General features: G+C 39.1%; 1 protein-coding gene across 1 annotated transcript; it reads right to left on the bottom strand.

Annotated features, from left to right (window-relative positions):
- Nucleotides 1-199: 199 nt before the first annotated feature.
- CUL4B (cullin 4B) lies at nucleotides 200-23,316 on the bottom strand. The gene is made up of 21 exons (XM_015860725.1): nucleotides 23,238-23,316; nucleotides 22,008-22,517; nucleotides 19,197-19,312; nucleotides 15,702-15,805; nucleotides 14,253-14,322; nucleotides 13,770-13,843; nucleotides 12,634-12,796; nucleotides 12,459-12,548; nucleotides 12,109-12,191; nucleotides 10,991-11,058; nucleotides 9,794-9,912; nucleotides 9,062-9,254; nucleotides 8,018-8,122; nucleotides 7,646-7,756; nucleotides 6,838-6,923; nucleotides 5,913-6,020; nucleotides 5,639-5,752; nucleotides 5,206-5,311; nucleotides 4,959-5,131; nucleotides 4,271-4,423; nucleotides 200-3,773 (listed from the first exon to the last, which is right to left on the bottom strand). Exons 1-21 carry the CDS (start codon nucleotides 23,248-23,250, stop codon nucleotides 3,678-3,680), a joined length of 2,655 nt encoding a protein of 884 aa, XP_015716211.1. The 5' UTR covers nucleotides 23,251-23,316; the 3' UTR covers nucleotides 200-3,677.
- Between the last annotated feature and the right edge of the window lie 341 nt (nucleotides 23,317-23,657).

Raw genomic sequence — 23,657 nt, 5'->3', positions numbered from 1 at the left:
AATGGAAATAATTCAGGAATGGAAGCTGCTTAGAAAACTCATGGGGATTTTAATGACCGAATGCAAAAGGAACTACTGGGATTCAGGTAGCAAACAGGTATTTTGCTAGCAGAGCACAAGCTGAAGGTTTTAAAGAAGCCACAAACACGAGAAGCCCGACATACAGCAGTTTGGAGGAAGAAGGCGTTTTACACGAGAGTTTATCAACACAAAACTGTTTAATATTTATTAAATGACACAAAATACCTAGATAACAGACTCACTCTCTGAAAGGACATGTATTTACATTATTTACCAACTTTAAGAAAGACTCTCTGTACCCATATCAGACTTGTTATGAAACATTAAAAAGGTTTTGCTGCTCTTTGCATCAACGGATGCAATGGTGACACATGCCCTGTTTGCAAGTCTGCATAAACTCTTTAACTTTTTGATGCAGTGAAAAAAGCACAACTTTATATTCCGGTAGCCGAGTGAAGAGGCTTCTGAGAAGTAACAGGGTTAGTTGTTTTCTTCTTCCTGCTCCAGACATACTCTGAAGAATCGTTATACAAAAAGTATATTACATTTTTGAATGCTGCTGTACTCTTACAATTTTAGTGTAACTTCCCAAAGAAAATATTCTTCCTACTGTATGAAATCACTAAAAACCAACCCAACAAAGTGGTATTCGGACATGTAGAAAGCTTTAGGGCAAATGATATGCTTAGGAAAAAAAATCAACTGACTGATAAGAAAAAAAGCAGAGACCAAAATATGAAGCACAGCTAAAGCAACTTAATTTGCTAGGGTTTTTTTTTTTTGTTCTTTTTCCTTTTTATTAACTATTTACTTTGGCACCTTTGTGTAAACTATAGAACAAAACGATGTTTACAACACATTTGCAATTACAGCATTTAAACAAAATGGTCACTTTTTAAACCAGCCAAGACAAAAGAAAAAAAAAATATTCCATTTACGGGTATAAAGATTAAAAAAAAACCCTTAAAATAGATATTTCTAAGAATAAACTGCAATTTCTTATGAACGAGGTGCTATAAACTGCATGCAAGAGTCAAGATTAAAAATGTGTGGCCAAACAGACGAGCTGTGTTATAGCCAAATGAGCAGTGGTCCAAACCCACTTGTTTTTTCCCATACAGAGATATATATGGCTCAATAGGCAGGCACATGATCCCAGCAAGAGGATGCAGAGTTGTACAGCCGGGCAATAAACCTTGGCTGCAGCTTTGTCACGAACAAGGAATGAGTGAGACCTCAGCAGAAGAGATGAATAAGTTCATGGGGAAAAGCCATGAAGAATGAGAAGCCTTCTCCCCTCCCTCTTGCTCCTCTACTCAGCCCAGTCAGTGTTCTCAGTGTCTGCTCTTTGGGTTGCTTTAACTGGATTGCCGCTCGGGGCTGCCTCAGATCACCAAAGTCTTATGAGAGCTGAGGGTATTTTTAATGTAATAATTTCTGTGTTTAAGTTACTGAAGTGGATGGGATAAAAATTAAATAGGCCCTTGTACCTGTCTGCATAACCTGACTGACTGCAACAAGCTTATCCGACGAGGGAGGATTTTACCAGAATAGGTATTTTTAATGTGTGACGGTGTTTGATTGATTTGCTAGAACCAAGCGAAGGGAACCAGTTCAGCAGCAATTCCTGTCTCACAGAGTTTGTTCCTTCTCCAAAATACCATTTTAAAAGGAATCTTTTATTGGCTAAAAATACAAAACACAAGAAAAAGGAACGCTGAATGGAAAACACAGAAGGGTTTTCTTTTTGGGGGAGGGGGCAATCTTCTCTCCCCAGAGGATCGCCACTTGAAATAATGCTTAAAGACTTGGCTCTGTTTGCAGGAGCAATCTTCAAGCTTTTTACCAAATAATTCTATTAATATTTTTCTTACAGAGACAATGGTGGCCCTGGATGCCTGCCAGTAGTTATGCTGTAACAGGGTCAATGGTTAAGGCAGATTTTCTGCAGATCATGTAAAAGAACTGTATTACAGTTACTACAGGGTGACAGTAAGTAAATTCAGTAGGAGAAAAAAGAACCACCTGTTCCATCTGTCAACTGAGGACTGCGTACAAAAGAAGCCTGAGAAAATACACAGCTGAAGAAAATACAGAATTAAACAATGGACCAAAAAAGCATTAAGGATGGGACGCATCAGATACAAAACACACACATACACACACACCCTCTCTCACATGTAGGCCCCTGAAAGTGGGATCACAGTGATAAAAAGTTAGAGATCATAGAGCGCTAAGTTACACTGTCACTAAAAAGAAAGTAACATCTTGCTTACAGGAAATATCTGGTATTCCCCAGGACTGTTAGTGCCTGAACAAAGATGAGGTTTTTCATTGTGCTCTGCAACACAGCTGATTGTAGGTCTTAAGCTTGGCTGTAAGGAAGAACTGTTACATAGAGGAGTTACCTTTTCTGTTGACATTTTTTTACCCCATGTATTCCTGCCATACTGCTACAGCAATAAAAAAATGCAACCTGTTGAAAAAAAAGCTCTACATTCAAGTGACTTATTCTCCCGTGTCTTATCAAGGTGTAAAGAATGCTCTCTGGTCACCTAACACAATGTTTTAGATGCCTTACAGCACTACTTAACTATCTTTCTGTATGAGAGGTAGGCTTCTGGGTTCTCGGAGGCCTGCCACATCTAGGGCTGAGTTCTTAAAGCTTTAAGTTAAAGCAATCCAAAGCAGGGCAGTCTTGCAAGTGCCCTGTCTAAACCTTGAGGTTTGTTCAAGTTCAGAATGTTGCAAAGCAAAACAAGTATTAAAATGGATTTGTAGTTTTTGTTCTTATAGCATTGCCACAAGAACATTGTGGCTTTTCATAAATACCTTTAAATAGATTCTCTTTTGTAGAGTATTGCTGCCAAGAGGTGAAGGCCTCCTACCCATGTCCAGTAAAAAGTGTCACTTTTGTTTCTGTTATGGCTGTTTTATGCTTAAAATTCCCAAAGGTGAACACTAAGTCTTACAGGCAAGCCATGTAAATACAAATCTGAACTTGTTTTGTTGTAGCAGTTATTTAAGAATGATATTTGTATATATATGCCCACACTACAAACTTTCATAAATCATTTTATATTGGTACCATTTTGCCTTAACTGCAACCAAGAACGTATTCCACTACATCAGCAGTAAGCATAGCTTGGCTTATTCCCCATTTCCCCTTCCCTTGAGAAAAATCCTCGTGTGGGTATCCATCCAAACCAATGGTATGTTGCTAACTGAAATGCATTCTGTACAGTAAATTAAAAGTTTGCATGCAGTTTAAGCATTTTAAAGGCTATTTTCTTATATTAACCTTCTGTTTCCATTTAAAGGTGTGAAAGACATCTGTCATATCAAAGGACTCTCCTCTTCAGACCCAGAGTCAAATGGAATTACGAAGACCAGATACTTTCTTGCAGCTTCCTGCACATCTTTACTAAATAACATGCAAAGAGTTCAACAGCATTCTTCTTAAAATGTAAATAGTACTCTTTAAATGGGCATGTTAACCACTGAAAGAAGTCCACTCTACTATACTCCTCCATTACACTGCTTTCATTCAGTCATCGGTAGTATAAAAAGTCAATTAACGGGATTAACAGGCTAGTTTATCCACTGGCAATTGCGTATGACACCAAGTGTGCAGTAAAACAAAGGCCAACATATGTTTATGCAATATAGTTGTACTGATTGGGGTTGTCTTTGTCTCTCTCCATATAGTCTCTGTCAATGAGAGATTCGATCCTCTTCTTAAGGTCAGCAGGCTGTAAATTAAAGCAGATGTCAGTGTTATTATTTCATAGTCAATGCTTCTCAGTTCTACCTAAGCCAAATACCCGTGCAATCTGAGCTGATTGATGAAACTAATTATAATTTACATCTCTCAACACATCAAAGCTTCTTAAACTTGCAATGTGCAATTAAAGAGAAAGTTACAAAATTAGATAGAATGCACAGTATATCCAAGTTCAGATGTTATCACAGAAGCATAGAATCTACGTTGTCTAAATTATGTCACTGTCTTTTGGAAAATCACTTTGCACTCCTTCACAGTAATCTATTCTCTCTCATATTACACCTGTGGGCCACTTTTTAACTTTGAGACACCAACATGTCAATTCAATTCCATAATTTTTTTAGGTAACACAATTTGTCTGGATAAAAACACTGTACGTTTACTCGTTACCGATTTATGCATTAACCAAATTAAGTCAAGGATCAAGGCAATACATTTTAAAAGCAAAAGAAATCAGTACTACACCTTTACTGGGAATTTAAGCTGGTTGTAGACCTCTGACACAAGCAAGTTATGACTCAGTGTCTTTCGCATCTTCATAATTCGTACGATAGCGGCATCGATCTGGTATTGCCGGTCCTGGAATACTCTCTCTGTAGTGCTTGCCTGCTCCTCCACCTGATGGATCCATTTAAAAAGAGTTTCAAATAAAACGCCAGAACTGTTAAATCCGTTCTTCATATCTCAGACAAATCTTATTGTGAGACACTAAAAGGTCTGCTATAAAATACTGGACATAAATCCTACAAAATATGGAAGCCCTCTGTCTTAAGAAGTCGTACCCAGGAGTCAAATCTTCGCACAAATTTTACATTGGCTAACAAATTCACAATTAATTTGTTTCTATGATCACAATCAGTAAAGCTCCTGGGAATGATTAAGGATGAACAGAACGTTCACTACTTAGAACCTCTGCTAATAACTTTAGAGATGTCAAGGATGATCGACATCTAAGTTAGCACAGAAGCTCATGTTTCAGTCTCCACCATTAAGTCTGTGCTATCATCCAAAATATACGTGCATCCTTCACACAGATACCATTATGTACATTACAACTGAGAGGAATAAAGCTTGTAAATGGACAAACAACAAGATACTTAACCCAAGAATAAAAAACCTACAGTATTAGGAAAAAAAACAACAAAAAATATACCGTTTCTTTCATCTGAATTTGGTTGATTTTTATCCTGAACAGCTTATGTCTGAAATCATCATTGCATGTGAATTTATCACCATCTTCCACATCTTTTCCTTTGGGGCTCTTAGTCAGTACTCTAGCTTTGCCACAAGCCAGAGACTGAAGCGTCCTTCTCAGCTCTCCATCCTCTAAAGCAGAAACAAGTTGTTTAGTACTTTCACTCAAGACCACACTTGAAGCAGTTGGTGTTTTTAGTACCAACCTATCCCAGTGGCTTGCTTTATCTCCTCTAGACTGAACTCCTCTCCTTCGTTAAACATGAGCAGCACTAGTGTCTGGAACAAGGAGACCTGAAGTTCTTTTTTGCCCTATCACAGAGGAAATAACAGACGTCATTAGGCTGTTTTTAGGGGGGGGATCAACTATGTAAATTATTTCACTTACAGGAAGCAGTTGCTCCTTATTCATTTTAGAATATGAAAGAATAAAAGTTACTTATTCATGCCCACGAAGAAACAATAAAGGGAAATACTTGGAAACTCTCTAAAAATTGCTATGTTCTTCCAAAACTTGTTCTTAATGAAAACGCTCCTATGTTTGCCATCCGAGAACAAAAAGCATCTCTATATATTCCTATGGTACACCCATTTTTGGGTCTGGCAAAGCCACAGGAATAGGAGAAACAAGAAACTCACCTCTTTAAATTCTGCTTTTAGCACACAGTGTCCTAGAGTTGATTGCCACTGAAGTTTCCTACCACTGTGTTTTCCTAAGTAAAAGGTTTTGAAAATCTCCTGCAGTTTCACCATCTAAAATATTGGAAAAACAAACAAAAAAAAAGCCATGATTCCAAACCATTTTGACTTTAAAAGCATTTCCCTCTGCTCTGCAATCAAGACAACTTGCAGATGATGTCAAGGTGCAGTTCTGTTAGGTTGCTATTTGGTATAGTGTATACATAATCATTACCTCTGGGGGCAGGTGGACCTCCATAGGCACATAGGTTGGCCAATAACCCATTGTCAAGATATTCACTGTTAGTTCAATATTGCCAGGTACATTCTGATTTTGCATATACTGCAGAAAGAAACACATTGAGAGAAAACCATGTTTATTACCTGTGTTTTCAGCAGAAATGAAAATCTAGCCAGAGAAGGTGCAACGAGAGCACAGAACGCAATAACCCAGTGATAACTTTGCTACATAAAATGCAGGTTATTTAGAAGAAAATGAGAAGACAAAAAAAAAGCACTTTTCTAATACTCTAAAGGTGCTTTACAGGACGATAGTAACAGGAGTGCTTTAGCAGGCTGATGTGAAGATGCATCTAGTTACATGTGAATTGAGGAAAGTAAGCTGAACTTTGCTTATGATCAAAATAGTATAGAACTGCCATAAAAATGGCCAAAAGGATTGTCCTAGAGGCATCGTTACCTGCTTAAATGACTAAACTTATGAGACAGTCCCTTCAGAATACAGTGATATTAACTAGCATTAAAATGTTTTTAAGTTTACAGTTCTTTTTGCATTACATTTATTTTCCCTCCTCTTTTTTTCCCCTTGTTTTTAAAATAACTTCTTCCAGTTTCATTCCGGCTTTATTGGTTTGGTTAAGAAAACCACTAATAAATTCAGCGACATTTTCAAGAAGTACAGAAACAAGAACTCAACTCTCACTGATTTGCAGTAGGAACTGCTTTCCCCATTAGACATTTGGGCACTCCCTTTGAAAGCGATCACTTACATTACAGATAAGTGGAATAATCCAAAAGGAGGTTAACTCAAATTACAATAGAAATGTTTACAGTTGAAGACATTCTGTATCTCTTACTAGACCTTTTGAGAATACCTCACTCAAAAAACAAGTAAATGAAGGCAGGCTTTCCAGCAGTACCTGTTTAAATTGTATCATTATGTCTTTTGAAAGCTCTATATCTTTAAACATTCCTTCAAGTTTGCTTGTGAAAGCAGCTCCACATTCTATATTAAAAAAAACAAACAAATACATTCTTAAAAATAACTTTTTAAAAATACTACAAAATCAGTATGCTATGTATAAAAATGTATATTGAAGCAGGAAGACATATGTCATCAAGTGTTCTTAAATATAAGACCTGGATTGAATTAATATAATAAGGATACAAACAACGGAGGGGGGGTGGGGATGTTTTAGTGTAGCATTTACTTTGCAGTCACATTCTTTTCCCCACATGGAAAACAGACCATTCTTCCTCAAACTGCACCAGCAATTTGTCACTCACATTTATTCCAGTCTTAATGAGCTCCCTACCAGTGGTGGAACAACTCCCTGAGTTGTAAAAATCCTGCTCCTACCACCCAAAGACTCCATTCTAAACCAATGAAGACCAGACTACAAAGCTGCTATCCCACAGCTTCACGTTACTGACCTTATATGGAGTAAATAATAAGAGAGGCCATCCTCAAGTTCTCTGAACATATCATTGATAAACTCTGCATGCAATGTCAACTCTATCCCACAAGGCAAAATATAGAACAAGCTTCAAACTGTTGGGTTTTGGCTATTACTGTTGCAGTTACTAAATTTAAAGCAAATGATTCTCCTCAAAATCACCAAAAGATTTTTGCTGCCATATAGAGAGGAAAATATAAACGGTACCTCTGAGAAGTCCCATTAGAGTGACTGTTTTCAAAAGAAAGCTGAAAGAACCACAGATATTTACCATGTTTGAGTTTAGAAAGCATAGACTTTTCAGCATCTACTGAAGCACTCTTCCCAACTAATAGTCTCTTTGCTAGATCTTTCTTATAGAAGGCCTCAAACACATCTTTTCCTGCAAGAGATGAAATTTGACAGTGATCACAAAACATTGGGAGCTTTTATATCAACATTTAGGCTATTAAGAGGCCTAATTCAAAGCTCAGTAAAACCAACAAGGACCTTGACATTAATATTTCAATAGATTTGGAGATCTCATGAGAATTTCAACTCACTAAACAGCACTACACTTAAAAATGCAGAAAGACTGCAAAAGTGAATTCGCTGTACCTTTATGTTGCTGATTGACTGTAGCCACATAAAAAAGAACACTTACCATATATGAATCTAAATATGATCATAATTTTATCCAGCATTTTTTCAAGTTCTTCATCAGTGGCTTCTTTGTTGCCTGCCCGGAGCTTTGAATCTACATATTTAGCTAAAAGAACATCAAAGAACAAGTTTAGCACACGCCCAGTGTCACAATGAAACAGTACCTTGATGGTTTTTGTTTTTATAACTAATATCGTTAAATCTTTTGGAAATTAAAAGAATTTTGAAGTTGCTTTAATCACAGATGCTACAGAGTTATAAAGCATTCAAGTCTAATGTCTTTTCAGATAAGCAATTACTGTGCCTTAACTTTAATAGAGTTAAATAACATTTTTGCGTATGCGTGAAATTCTGTATTACAGTCTTGGTGTAAAAAGCCATACTGCTATAGGTTAACGTGACTGTAATAGTAAAGATAATGATAAAGAAAAAAGATACATAAACTAGTATTTAAATGTATTGGCTACACCAGCCAATTTCTAACAGACTACAGTCTAACTTCCAATTGTCTGGTAAGCATGTGAAAAAGAAGGGCAGAAAGCATCATGCCACAAGCATAATAGCACAACAGGTACCAAAGCAAGTATTAGGCATCACCCAGGCAAACCATTAAGATATTCCCAATTGCAGAGAGTTATGCACATAACACATGAAGATGTAAGCAACCTTTCTTGTAAGCTACAGAGGCTGTTTCCAAGGAGACAACGAGTACAGTGCATTGCCATCTCTCTCCACTTTTATGCACAAAAACATAAAAACAAATATCTATGTGGAGCCTCAACTGCTCTGCGCATGTGATGAATGCACAGAATACCTAAGTGCTAATAGCTTTTACTTTTCTATAACCTTGCCAATTAATTGTAAAGCTTAATGGTAAACCTCTGAAAGAATTCACCAGCATAACAAAGCACAAGAGATCCCACAGTGTGAGGATGCATTATGTGTTAAGGCACAACACACAATTCCATCACATCACAGCTGCACTGGCAACTCCCCCTGTCCCTCCCAGCACATTCTCACATGGGAAGAGATAGAAACAAAATACCTATGAGTTCAGCTGGCTTATTTGGTCTTTTGTTAATGAATGTTTCAAAGGCTTCTTTCATGGCGTTTACAAACTTCTCATTCTTGAGAAAGCAAACATCAATAATATGGTCAACCTTGTCTTTAAAATCAAGCAGTTCTTGGACCATGGTTTTGTCTTTTTCTGGATTAATTACTATGGTGCTACCAAATGCCTGCAAAATAAAACATATCTTTCAAGTATCCTGAGCAACGAATGACAACAGCAAATGACAACATTTCTAAAGCCTAAGTTATCTCTGTAATATTGTGGTTTTGAGATTCACGTTAAGTCACACTAATACAACAGAAGAAACAGCATCATAAATGAATTACTCCATAATCATTCTCAGAACTTGTAAGTCAATTCAAAACCAAATTAACAAACTCAGAGCTTTTTTTTTTTTCTGACAGCAAAAATGGTGATAAGTGCTCCATCAGTATCAAAAAGCATATGGCTAAATATAGTTCTCTCTCACAGCTAGCCATAAACAAAATAACTCTTAATTTGGTTACAGTTTGGTAAGTAAACGGTTGATATTTCCTGCAATATGACTTGAACAGTTACGGTTCTTTACCCAGTTAGAGTTTGAAAGGCCATACATTAAATGTTTATCAGCAAGCACAGTTTAATTCTTACAGAGATACAATAGTTTCCAGAGATCACTGAAGTATCCCTGTATAAATTCCACTGACAGAGTTCTAAAAACAATACCTTTATGTACTCAATCCAGTGTTGTAAGAGAACCTGCACTCCGCCTCTCACACGACTGAATAACTGATACAGAAGGGACAGGTCTTGAATTCTGTTTTCATCCAGAAGGTGGTTCAAACCTGCAAGTAAGAGAATTTTAGTGGAAGTTAAAAACCTACAGTAATTCAAAGACAGCACAGCTTATAACTACAGACCCTGTTCAGAACCAGTATTTCTTACTAGTCAGTGGATGGGCTATTTTTTTTTTTTCTTTCCCCCCCTCCCTGGTTTGGAAAACTATCCTGCTAACAGAAAGAGTGAAATGCAGAATGGCTACTTAAGCTGATTCTTAGGCTACTTCCCATAACAGATGACACCACTTTTGCTTACTTCTGCTTTACTATTCCCTTAAAATTTGAGGAGTTTCTGCTCCACTGATCAGTAGGAAAGGTTTCTTGGTAATACCAGCAGACAATTTACAGGTGTTTGAAGGCAACCAGCTTCAAGAAATAGCTTTACCTTCCACTTTAAAGTTTTTGGCAAAAGGCCTGACACTCAACAGAAAGGCTCTAAGAAAAGTAGCTGGTTAAATACTAAACCCTTGACATTCCTCTGAACAAAGAATCTCCCCCAGATGTGCAAAATCATACTCACACACCTCTTTCATCCAGAATCTGGCAAGCAAGAATGAGATTATTTCATTACACAACTTTTGACGAAGCCATATTTATCTCCAGACCATCTCTCGGAGTAAGAAAGGATCATTCTGACTCCACAGATACTGCTGCAGAACTGTGGCAATGTTCTTTGCAGCTCAAGTTTATTTATTTATTTTTAAAACAAGTTGCATTCTATGAGTGGCAAATAATCAGTATCTCCCCATACTGGTAAAACCATAATTCAAAGACTATTCCCTTACTTCTCATCTCCAAAATGATACTTAACATGTTGCACTGAAGAGAACCCTGTTTATTTATGTATTTAGTTTTTGCTGTGTATCTGAAAACCATCAGTGTGGCCTTGACAAAAACAGTAAACGTCAACTCACAAAGTGGTCAGAGCTATTTCATGAACTGAGTTGCAAAGAGCATTAGAGAATGACGCAAGATTCTGTCCTCCCCCAGCATCTGAGTCTGCATTTATTTATTTATTGTACATTACAAGAATTGAAAGCCCCAAACAATAATTAGAAACATTTCTATAAAGAGGAAAGATTACCTTTCTGGAGAATGGCTGTTAAATGTTCACCTAGAAGTTGCTTTTCTACAGTAGCAATTAGTGGCTTCCTATAGAAGAAAATATTTAGAATTACTTTTTTTCCAGTACTGACAAATCCATTTTTTGAGATGATGTTAACTAGACTTGCCATCAGGAGTGCTTTTATTATCTGTGGCCAAGAACCTAAAATGGGAATATATGGGAATATATATATTTATCCTTTTTCCTTCTCAGTAAACATCTTTTTTTTTCCCTGTTTGTTGACTGAGGAATTAATTCTCACATTAAAAGCATGCAGTGACCTCTAAGCACCTGGACAGTGATTCCACCAGCGAAGAAGCTGAGCGAGAAGTCTATCAAAAAATACACCTTTTCCTGCTTTGTGGGAGTTCTGTCTCAGGAGTAGGAAATAAAGACATCTCAAGAGCCAAGAGGTATTCAAATAAAATAAGGAGGCAGCCACTGATAACTGTGTGGAAGAAAGAAGCCACTAAATGAGCCCAAGTTTTTAACAGCTAAAGGAGGTAAGAAATCAAAAATTAAGTTGGTAGCAGCAAAGCACCTTCCTCACTGGAAACCAGCTGTTGAAGAAGTTGCTAATAATTGCTCATAGTTTTATTACAGTGGTGACCACAGCAACCACAGTTTTATGTTACAAGGACATTTCTCCTACCCTACAGTGATTACTTCCACCTGGTTTACATTTAGGGACAAGATTTCCTCAAAAACTGAAGAGTGACATTAGTCAGTATCTCACACTCCATAATAAAGATGCAAATTTTCTTGTGTAAACATAAAGTTCTTTTACTGAGAACTCCCTCAAATCAATTGGTTCTATGCTTTTCAGGTAAGATTATAGCTGATAATTTGCATTTCAAGAAGACACTTAGACTGGGAGTGGCAGCCTCTTATTCTCCAAGCAGATATCCAACTATATTTAAGTAAAAATTAATAGTGGCTTAGGAAAAAAAGAGTATCAGATCTGTCAATCAAGACAGTTTTCATCATAACCAAGAAATTTTGGAGAACAAAAAGCATTTGATAGTCAGTCAATAACTGAAACAAATTGATGGCCATCAATAGAAGAGTCAAACCAAGCAAAGAACGATTGCACTTACTGCGTGCTCTGATCCAAGTAAGTGATTATCCTATCTGCTTCTTCTTCCAAGCGCTTGTTGACATGGTGAAGATATTCTGGAACCTGAAAACACCAGCATAGTTTTGTATATTTTAAAAAATCAAGACAGGAATAACTTGGTAATATCGGCTGACAGCAGCAACAGATCCAGTTCTAAGGGGCAATCAACAGCATACTGAAGGCAACTCCAAGCAAATTAGTTTTTCAGACTATGATAAAACATACAAGGCACATTATACCCGACATACTAAGTAACGCAGCAGAACAATTCCTCTCCTTGAAAAACACAATTATTAGGTATAACAAAATATCATTAAGCATTCAAAATACCTCGCGTTCCTGCATAAGCCTCTGTCCTTCTGCTGCATACAGACGGTTCGTCTCTTCCAAGAATCTGTGCTCAAAAGAATCTTGATAAATCTAGAGAAACAACACAACAATCCATGGTAAAACTTACTAAACACTAAATAAGAATTTATTGATTTAAATTTAACACAGTACTCACCTGCAAGTCAGAAAGCATGCTTAGAAGGCTTCGCAATAAGCTCCTATCAATAGCCTCACCATTTCTTTCCCTCTCAATCAGCAGAAGAATGCCATCTATAGTTTTGTTCTGAACCTTCTGATCACTGATTATATGAGTCCTGAACAATTCTAGCCCCATATCCCTAAAAGAAAATAAAAATTTAATTAAGAATCACTTCTAAATAATTCATGAATAAAACATGACCTAGATCTAATAGAGCCCAATAGCTTTCTCCAAATCCCTCATTCCTCTGCCCCCTAATCACTTAAGATGGATAAACACATACATACTAAAATAAACAATGATAACACACCAGCAATAAACTTCCGATTTTGAAGACCAATGCACACATTTTTCCTAAATAATCACTGAACTTTTGCAGCACTTTCATTTTTACTTGGCAGATGACAGAAAGCTGTTTGAACAGCAGCCTCCACAAGGAAAGGAGAATATTATTCTGGGCCTCACTCCCATACTTAAGCTGCTGGGCAATATTCCTTTTTGTCCATCACTTCCTAACCTTTATTTCTCTTCAGCAGCTCTCAGAAGAACTCATTGAGTTGAAAGACAAAAGATCACAGCTTTAGGCATGGCAGGTCAAATGTTCCATGAATTTGGAAATGCGATTCTGAACACTTTTATTCATCATTCTTTTATTCTGTGGCAAAGTAATTCGCATAGTTTAGCTCCTAATCAAGAGCCAAACACAGTATGGTAATGGCATCGAAGGGCATTTGCTCAATTACCAGAATAAGAGAGGAAGAATAATTTGTTCTTATTTTAGGTAACTTTTTGCCTTCCAAAACATTCAAAGAATACTAAACACGTAAGAAGCAATAACCAGACAAGCCAAACCCTAGCACTTCAGTTGCTGAACATACCTTTTCCTTTTTATTGTGCAAACTGGATGCTGGTATCTACTTAGCTTAGACTTTCTATTATTTTCTATTATTTTCTAGTTATTCTAAAAGAATCTGCAATTCACGGTAAGGATATTAAAAATGCAAGAAGGAGGTACATATTCACCATCTAATTTACAGGTCAGTGGAAAGTACTTTGCCAGACAAGTGATAATTTAAATAACCCCCTCATTATGTTATTCTTTTTGACCTTACCAAATAGATGGCAGCATCGAATTCTGAAGTACGTAAGTTCGGTCCAAGAACAAAAAAATACTTCTAATCATAATCTGGGATGAGAAGAAATTAAAAGAGTCACAATTATTTCACTCTTGAAACTGAAGAGCAAAACAAATTATGCTCAATGACAACAACAAAGAATTCCCCAAGTGAAGTTTCAAGCACGTTGCCAATCCCAGAGGGACATTCAATGTGACATTGTGCATCCTCCCCCGGAAAAGAAAAATAGCTTCTTTCATAATAGGCACCTGCTCCAATGTCACACCACATAAAGAAATACACCACCATATTTTCAAGTCTCTATTTCTAATATACTAGATACTATGTATTTCACAAAGAAGCCTTATCAAAATATAAGGCAATGTCTCAGAAGCACGTCTCCTTGGTAAAGGAACAGAATTAAGTAAAGCATCAGCTGGACTAGTAAACTGCGTTTCTTCACAAAGAAAAAAAACTTACCATTTGTCTGCAGTGATCTTGCCAACATTTGTCTATTTTCTTTAGAAAAAGAACACTATCCAATGAATCCATGAAGAAATCATTAAGAAAATTATGATTATCAGATTGCATTAGCATTGAATTTAATTAAAAAAACAAACAAAAAAAAAACCACTTAACAACACAACTCATCTAGTACCAAGTAGAACCACCTAATTTCTTTCAAGTCGTTAATTCCCAATGCAGGCCATAGTACAGACATACTATTTTCAGTAATGATAAACCCCAACAACTCTAACTTTGAATGTTTTGTCCAGTGTCACATCTTGGTGAGGACATATGTAGAGAACACTGAAAACCCATACACTTGAGACCCCAGTAATGCACAACATACACAAGTTGCTCCAAAAGTAACGCCTCCTATTTATTTCCACAGAAACAACCAGAAGGGGCACAGTAACACTAGCCGATAGAGCACAATAGAGCAAAGTCACAGCCACAAAACACTGTTTTTCAACAGTCACCACCACCACTAGCTCTGCATTTGCACCAGCCATGAACAGAAGCCTGCATGCCACTCTCATAACTATCCGCACCAGCCCTCACTGTGCTCACATCTACTATCTGATATCCATCCATGATCACCAAGTGTCAATGAATGTCAATGTGTGCATTCTTACTGCGTGAAAGAATTAAGAATTAAGTTCCAGCCCTTTGCTCCTTACACAGTCCCATGTCAGGTGCCATTCTGCCAGAGTATCCCTCTGCTGTTATCTGTCACATGGCCACACAACATAATGGGACACTGGTGGGAAGGTTCGGCCTCTATTGCCATTCCATCAACATCATAAAATAGGAGGCATTACCTTTAGAGCAGCCTTCCTATATAAGACCCCACTACTACAATACAGGTACAGTAACTTCTGTTCACATTAACAGGTAACATCAGGAGATAAAATTTGTCCTCAAAATTCAGCTTGCAGCATAATTCAGGTAGCAATCAAAACCCACTTAACAGGATCTCACTCTGATGCAACTCCAGACTTCTCCAGATGAAGCATAATTTGATCCCCAGAACCATTACCATCGTACCTCCCCAGACCAGAAGGACTTTTCAAACAAGACAGGAACTAGTTGCTCCAACTTTCCTATTTACCTGAACGAGGCAATTTCAGCATGTGATACAATGAACGGTCTTTCAAGTCTTACTCTGAAGTCTAATCTGAACTTCTATAAAATGTCAAAATGTTTCTTAAGAACTAATGAAACTTTCTCAACAAGTTTGCAGATGGTTACAAAGGAACCAGAATTGGTCTTCACGAGGTCGTACAAAAGCACCTTTAGAACCAACTATGCAAAAACCAGGAATTCAGCTCACCATAGTTCAGTGTCATGAACTACTTAGAGAAATCCATCACTACAAACTGGCAGGTAAAAACATTTTGGCTTGTCAACAGCTAAAAAGGATATTCTCTGAACTGGTGAATTTGTGCTTTAATGTGGTCTTCACAGATTTGTCTCAATTGTTTGTACAAGTTTGCTGAAATCTTGTAGGAGCAGAGATTTTCAACAGCCTGAAATAAAGAGAAAGCAATTATAAGAAGTCTGTTTATGCTCTCACATGTGGTTTTACAAGGAAAAAAAAAGACATGGGATTCTTCTGCTTCTCACTCAGAGTCCATCATCTTCATGCCAAACACTAGAGATACAAGACATTGCAACTGTACTGAGAGACAAAGGAGAGCTGTGCCCTGAGCAGATTAAAACATGAGGTCTTATTAGAGCACGCCTATTCCATCACATTGAAGCCCCCTCAAATACTTGCTAACAGCCACCATTACAAGCACAGCAATAATCAAAGCAGTTAAACTGGTAATCACTCCTGGGGTACACAGCACTTCTTGATGTAGGCAGCACAAGTGCAGTCAGTAAATATGGGCTCTGTGACACAGCAAAGCTGGAACAAAATAAAAACCAGCCAACACTGCCAACAGGAAAATCAAACTTGCATAAGCTCGACAGAAAGAAACAGGTAGAGCAAGAGTAAGCGTGACAATTAAAGCTGAGCCAGCATCTTCTAAGCACCAATGTACAGAAATATGAGCCAGGTATGTGACATCTGAGTTCGGATTATTAGAAAAGACAGAAATTGTCAAAATACACAGATCTTAGTATTTGTAAACAGCAATAAATTTAACTCTTAACATGGAAGGAATCCCAAACAAACACAACAATACAATAAGAACACATTCCAGATTACATTTCAGAGTAGGTTGTGAAGGACAATCAACTCTATCGTGCTGTACCACCCATAGGGGTAGGCTCAACATTAATTCCCAAGATCTGCTGCTGTTTAATGGCTACTTTGATTTCAGAAGAAAACAATGATTGAAAACACCAAATTTAAAGAGACTGATAAAGTTCCATCGAGTGCAGTAAGCAGACTACTACTTCTCTCACTTATTTTGGAGGAGACAACAAAGAGCAAGAAAGATGGATGTTCCTGATTTGCTAGCTGCCCGCATAGCCCTGCCAGCCTCACTTCTAAGCAGCACTCTGACCCCTGCAGCTATTTCACCGTACTTCACCAGCAGCTGAGAGCTCAGCTCAGCCACTTCAGCTGAACATCCTCCTCACTGCTGCCTATCAACCCAAGTGCTATTTAACCACACTGCCACAAGTCCTTATAAAACTTGGCTTTTTCACTGCAGGCAGAAAGACACACCTATTAGCACATATGAGCATGTGCTTGCTTCTATACATCATTCATATAAAAGCTGTGCTTTCCCATTTGTGCATCAGAAATCCCAAAATCTTAAACAGAAGGCATGTGCTTGAATACCAAATACAAAGCTGCTGCACCTTTGCTGGTAACAACCACAACAATATTTATAATCTGTGAATTCTGCCCAACTTACTGGCATTATGATGATGATTTTTAAGAAGACAAACTTCCTAAGCGCACAGATAAAAGCGTTACCAAATCTGCTCCACGAAGCACAACGCTGCTGCAATGCTACTGCCAATTTTATTGCTAGACTTACAAGACATAATTCTATCTAAGGAATTCCTGATAACTTTAGAAGCTGTAATTCATCAGGTGGTTTTATTCTGAATTGCCAAATTAAAACATTTCGTGAAGACATCGGTGTCTTACAGATGGTCAAAACATCTGAATCCATGTTCAAGATGAATTCTAGTCTTTTAATTAAAGCATCCAAACTAGGGTTCGTGTTAGGGAAAGCAGGGACAAAACAAGCACTGCTCTGACAAGGGAACCTCAGAACTTCCCAGATGTACTGTGATTAATTAAGGGGAAAAAAAGTAATTATAGATAAGGTACCAAAGATCGAGATCTTTACTTTCTGGTATTAACAGAAGAATTGTTCCCATAAAGCTGCAGTCAATCGCACAGAATTTCAGCCTCTCACAACTGTGTTCTCTCTCCTCTTGGAGGGGGAATAGAGTAAGTGCAAAACTAACAGCCACAAACTAACAAAACTTCAGTGTCTGCTCAGCAAGTTTTTCCAACACAGACAAGAGTGAAACTAAACAACTCCATTAAAAAAGGCATCCTATTTTGATATGTGCTGCAACAACTTCTGCAGACTCCTGCAACTTCCTCTATGCTTGGATAGTGTCTGCCAAGGCACATTTGGAATCAGATCCATTTACCAAACAGTTATTCAGAAATGACATCAGTATGCACTAAAAACAACAGTGATTCCCAATCATTTTAAATCACAACACTTTTATATTTATAAAAATGAGTGTGCAATCAAGTATGATTTCTCTATTTTCTTAAAATGTATCTACATCATTACGATGTTAAAACAGATTTAAAAGAATAATCTTATCCTTTTTTGTTAGCACAAGTGTCATCAAAAACGAAGGCTGTGAGAAAAAGCAGCAGGAATTTAAGTGGCAACTTCATAGCACAATACAAAGTTGTATTAACAACCTTGCATCTTTAAGCCATTATGAATACAGTGCACTTATTTGCTCTGTTGTTCAGTCTAGAGCATGTTATTTTAGATATGAACTAATCTGGTGGTCTGTACTTTGCCATTAGTTTCACCACTGAGCATTATAAAAAATTGTCATAACCTTAAAAATGCACCAGACCAAGGAACTTGGCCTGGGAAGATCCAGGTTTCACAAGGAAAATAACTTATTTTTCCCCTTGATCTGATCCCAAACCTTCTGCAAACTGCATTTCTGCCCCCAGCTTTTCACAGAAACCAGGCAAATCTAAAACAATATTTAGCAAGAAGGGGAGGGAGGGAATGAGGAAGAACAAACTCAAAAACAGATGAACTGAACAACAGATACAGAAACAGAGAACAACCAACACTGTAATAAAACCTTTCAAAATAATGAGAGTGCTTCCCTATACCTAGCTTAAGTAGTAATGCCACTAAAACCTTAAGTTCAGAGTAAGTAAGGAGGAAAAGTCGACTCCCTATCACATTAACTCAAAAAGAAAAGTTTATAAATAAAACGTTACGAGATGCAGCTTAAGACCAATCACTTCCTGAAAGGTTTAGGGCAAAATAGTCAGAGCTGTTGCAGGAAACAAACAGATGTTAGTTCTCAGTTAGAAATAATGCTGAATGACAAGCAATTACAGACAAACCGAACCAAGACAGTATTATATTTACTTTTAGAAAGGCAAACAAAAAATGGTGGTTTTCAAATTAATTACCTATGAGCCTCAATCAGAACTGTCAGTAATCCTTTTCTTACTTAAATACCACCATTTTAGGACTTTCATATTTCTCCTTTAGCAGCCACACACCAGAAAACCCAAATACAGCTACTTGCCTTATTTGTCAACAGAACGTCACGTTCCTACCATTGCTGTAAGATCAAACAACAGGAAAAGACACCAAAAAAAAAAACCCTAAACCACCGAGAAAATCCCTCACCTCAACACTTGTACTTAAGTGTACTTAAAGCACTTACCTGATAGAGCTCCTCTAAGTTGTACTTAATGGAAGTACTGTTCTGGATTGCTTCTACAGCTTCTTTCAGTTTTTGCCAGGTTTCATCTGTGTAGTTTTCAGGCAATTTGGGTTTATCTTGAAAAAGAAATTATTTTAAAGAGTTTGAGGAAGCGTTTAGTAAGAGCAAAAGATTTTACCTTTTACAAAAGTAACTCAGAGAGGAGAATGTATACGTTGATGTTCTGAGTTATACTTCACATGTGAAAAGAAAGCAATGAGGCAAAAGCAGTTTCTTACATTTGAAATAGTAACACACTAAAAATTCAGCACTGCTCTTCATGTACACATGACAACATCAGCAGCCCTAAGAGACTGTGATTGTATTGAAAAATACTAATAGAAAACATTCTAAATAACATGTTTATGCAGCTCAGCGAGGGGAGCACTAAAACCCAAGAAGACTGTTCTGCATTTTCATTACAAGCCCTTCTAGTACCAGAACAGCACAGCTAATAGAGGGGGAAAAAATAATCAATCAAAGCAACAAAAGCTGAAAATGATGGATTAAGGGATACGGAGTCGTGCACAGCATATTTCTAATTAAATATATAATTTCAACTCTGCGTTAATATTTGGAAAGAAACTCCCAAGTAATGTGCATAGAAATACTTAGTTTAATACAGGCTTTATGGTCACGAGGAAAAATCTCTGGATTTCTAACTAATCTATTTATGTTTCTCTTGGGTTTGGCCAGAGGATATTTGTAGAGTTAAGGCCTCTTCTAATGCTCGTATAGCTCAAGTGTTTGCAGATTTTCCAGAGGCTCTGCTACGCAGTGCCCACAACAAGACCAAAGCAATTACCACAGCATGAAAAAGATCACCCATGTCACATCCTCAGAAAACCAAGACTGCTTTAAAATGATGTGTTCTCAAGCTCACTCAAATGACCCCTTCTGCTGGGTCATAGAATTTCCCAAATGGAGATGGGAAAAGGAGAAAAATCGGGAAGTCAGATGCATATCCTTGTCACCAACAAGTGAAGTTGACTGCACTCTAATGGACTTTGCAAACTTAAAGGTAAAAACCAACAGCAACAACAACAAACCCCACCAAACACCTCAAAGCTTTATCATTTCTCTTGGGGATAAAAAAAAATAATCCTTCTTCTGTTTACTTCCCCCTCCCAAACATTTCCCTACAGTAATGGCAATATCCCAACACTGACTGTACCGTACAGAGACAACTCGCTACAACTGGGACTTGCTCATTTCCACTAGCCTGCAATGAATACGACATACAGGAGTAAATAGCAACATACTGAATCTTAGGAAGATGTAAAGGACGTGTATTGCTATCGCAGACAAAAGCACACTACGATTATTAGTCATCTTGGCATATGAGCATAAATAAAAACCAGAGATGCAGATTCTCAAGACATTCTTTTTAAGGAAGTGATTCCAAGAGCAATTTATAAGCAATGATGATTGCAGCTCCATGTCATCCCTGGCATGTAGTTAATATTTTCAATGTGAAAAGTTGCCTTCTCTTAAAAATAACAAAGTACATGCAGTGGCAGCATTTATTTCTTGCCATCATGCACCCTAAGTACAAGGTTTTAAGGCAACCAAATTAACAGATGGTGACATGGCAGCACGGGAAACAGACTGGGAACATTCTTGAGAATTAAGTAGTCCTTAAAGCAAAAAGTCACACTGGAACATTACAGTGGCTCAGGTAATCCTTAATCCTCACCTTCTGTGCTATCTCTACAGCACATTTGTATCAACCGCCTCTTTAGAAATACGTTTTAATCTCTGTCAGACCTTTAAGCCCTCTCTTCTCCCACCCAAACATAAGAAGAAAAACAAAACCACTCAGGAAAGTAAGTTCTTGAATTACTTTGAAAGGGAAGAATGGACTAACAAGAAAATCTCACAATTCTCAGACGTTTTTTAGGATAAAAACTACAGAATTTTAGCTAGGATCGCTGCCTTCACCTAGTTCAATTTTGTTCATTAGAATATCATGCTGAATTCACATCAGAAAGCTTCATTTCCCTGCTTCAGTTGATCTCAAGTAACAACATTGGAAAAGCTCCACCATGTTGGTTGAGAAACTACAAAACAATGTAAATTTGAAAAGAAAAAAAAAAAAGGAAGAGCATATTAAAGTAGAAAAGATGCTAAAAAATTAAGCAATAAGCACAGCAGTGATGATACTGCAAGAAAAATAACCTGCAAAAGTCTGAACTACCTACTCTGAAGTCAAGTAGGAGAAGCAGAAAGGAAATCCGCCTTAAGAGCTGGATAATCACCTTAGTTTCAACATTTAAAACTAAGCACAAGCGGATTAACCTACAAACAGACAAAATACACGTGGGCAAGACATGGAGATTCAAGTCTTTTTTTTTTTTAAGGATACTTTGCAAAGACTTACCATAAACAAGGCTAAAATATACTGTATACCCTGAGTCTGGGTTACTGGAAAAGTGCTTTCAAACCTCAGAAGTTTGATCAAAGGTGATTTACACACTTAGGCAGTAAAATGTTTCCTTCAAGATACTAGAAAGGGCCTTCTCCTCAACAGAGTGAATGCAGTCAGAACAATAAGCCCAAGCAGGGAAGTCTGGCTCAGATGTGCACGTGATCGGGCAAGGACGCATCATCAACATAACCCCCCTTTACATAAGTCTAAGAATGTTTACCACAAAAAAGCATTTCCTGTAAAACCTGGAGCTATTTGAAAGCCAACCAGGTTTTCATGTTGAAAACAAAACACAGAGTTGAGCGGCAGCTCCGCAGAGATTGTGAGGAATTATGGTCTGTTACCTTTAAAGTTCTTGATCACTAATTTCTTAGCGGAGCCAGGTTTACTGTTGGCGAAACTGGACACAGTAGAGGAGGCAGCTTTGGTCAGGCCGTTGGCATGGTGCCCTACGGCCACTGAAGAAATTAAAAGGCTTTTATTTTTGAGCTGCTGTTGGTGCTGCTGTTGAGAAGAGGCAGCGGGAGAGGAGGAGGAAGAAGACTCTTCAGCCATCTTCACATCGAGTCCGATAAAATCCAAGGAGTCCTCAAAGCGCAGCTTCTTCTGGAGGTGATGGTTGGAGGAGGCGACCCCCGAGGAGGAGCACGAAGAGGCGGTGATGACTAAAGAAGACGAGGAGGAGTTGTTTTTGGAAGGAGATGACGAGCAGGAGGAAATGGAATCGAATTCCTCTCTTTCAGAGTTGCTATTATTTAACTTTCTCTTCTTGCAGGAGGAGCTGCTGCCGCTACTACCATCAGTGGCGGGCCTGACCTCCTGAGCTGCAGTGGAGGGGTTGGGGGAAGAGAAACCTGTGGGAAACATGAACACACAGAAATGAGCAGGCTGACGGGCATCAAATCCTGGCAGCGCGACAAAGAGGACAGAGCTCTTCCGTCAGCCTCCGGTGGCGTCTCTCAGCGGAGTCTTTTAACTCCTCTCTCCTTATCGACACAGTCCCTCGGTATTCCCCCTCCTTCTCCTTCTTATCCCTCGGAGGAAACACCGGATCTCCTTCTCTTTGTGACTCCGTTTCTCTTCGCGGCTCTCCTCCGTCTCCCGCCCTCAAAGCAGCGCTTCCTCCCCCACCTCCGTCCACCCTCGGGCTCTTCTCAGCGCCGTTCTCCGGCCCCAGCGGTTCCCCGCCGCCCCGCCACCTCTGCTCGGCCGAGCGGGGCCAACAGCGCCCCGGCCTCAGCGCCCTCAGCGCGGCCCCCGCCGCCCGCTCCTCCGCAGGGCTCCCGCCCGCCCCTCTCCGCTGCCGGGGCGCTGCCGGGGCGGCCGGGCCCGGTGCTTGTTATTGTCACTCCAGGCGGGGAAGGGAGCCTAAAGATGGCGGCGCATCCGCTCGCTGTGCATGCCGGGGCGCGGCCGCCCGACGGGCCCCGCTTCGGCCCCGCGGTCCCAGCGGCGCGGCCCTGCCCGCCGGGTTCCGCCCTTCCTCCCTCCCGCCCGCTCGTCCCGCCGCTCCCTCGCGCTGCCCCGCAGCCAACGCCTCAACACGGCCGCCGGCTGCCTGCCCTCTGACCTACCGGAAGTGATCATGGTTGCCGGCCGCTATAACGGCCGCCCGCCGGAACCCTCGCGCGCCGGCGCAGGGCGGGGCCTATGAGGGGCGTGGCCTATAGGGGGCGTGGCCTATGGCGGCGCCGTTGTGGCTGAGGCCGGCGTTGTGCGCATGCGCGGTGCGGGCGCAGTGCCGTGCGTGGTTCGTGAGGGGTTTGTTCGGTGTTTGAGTCCTGAACCGGCTGTATCACAGCGCTTAAATAGACTGTGCCACGCGTGGAAGCTTGGCTGAACGTTGTGTGGATGCTATGTATCGCGGTTGATTTGATATAGAAAAGGTGCTCGGATGGTGGCCTGATCTTTCATGCCGGTGACTCTGAAGCCTTTGGGAGCAGAGCGCGGTGTCAGCACGTTCCATCACAGCATCACACCGCCCTATGGATGAG

Source organism: Coturnix japonica, chromosome 4, assembly GCF_001577835.2.
Source record: "Coturnix japonica isolate 7356 chromosome 4, Coturnix japonica 2.1, whole genome shotgun sequence".
In the NCBI taxonomy this organism is placed as follows: domain Eukaryota; kingdom Metazoa; phylum Chordata; class Aves; order Galliformes; family Phasianidae; genus Coturnix; species Coturnix japonica.
The sequence above is the reverse complement of the archived record's forward strand: the minus strand, read 5'-3'. Positions and strand labels throughout refer to the sequence as shown.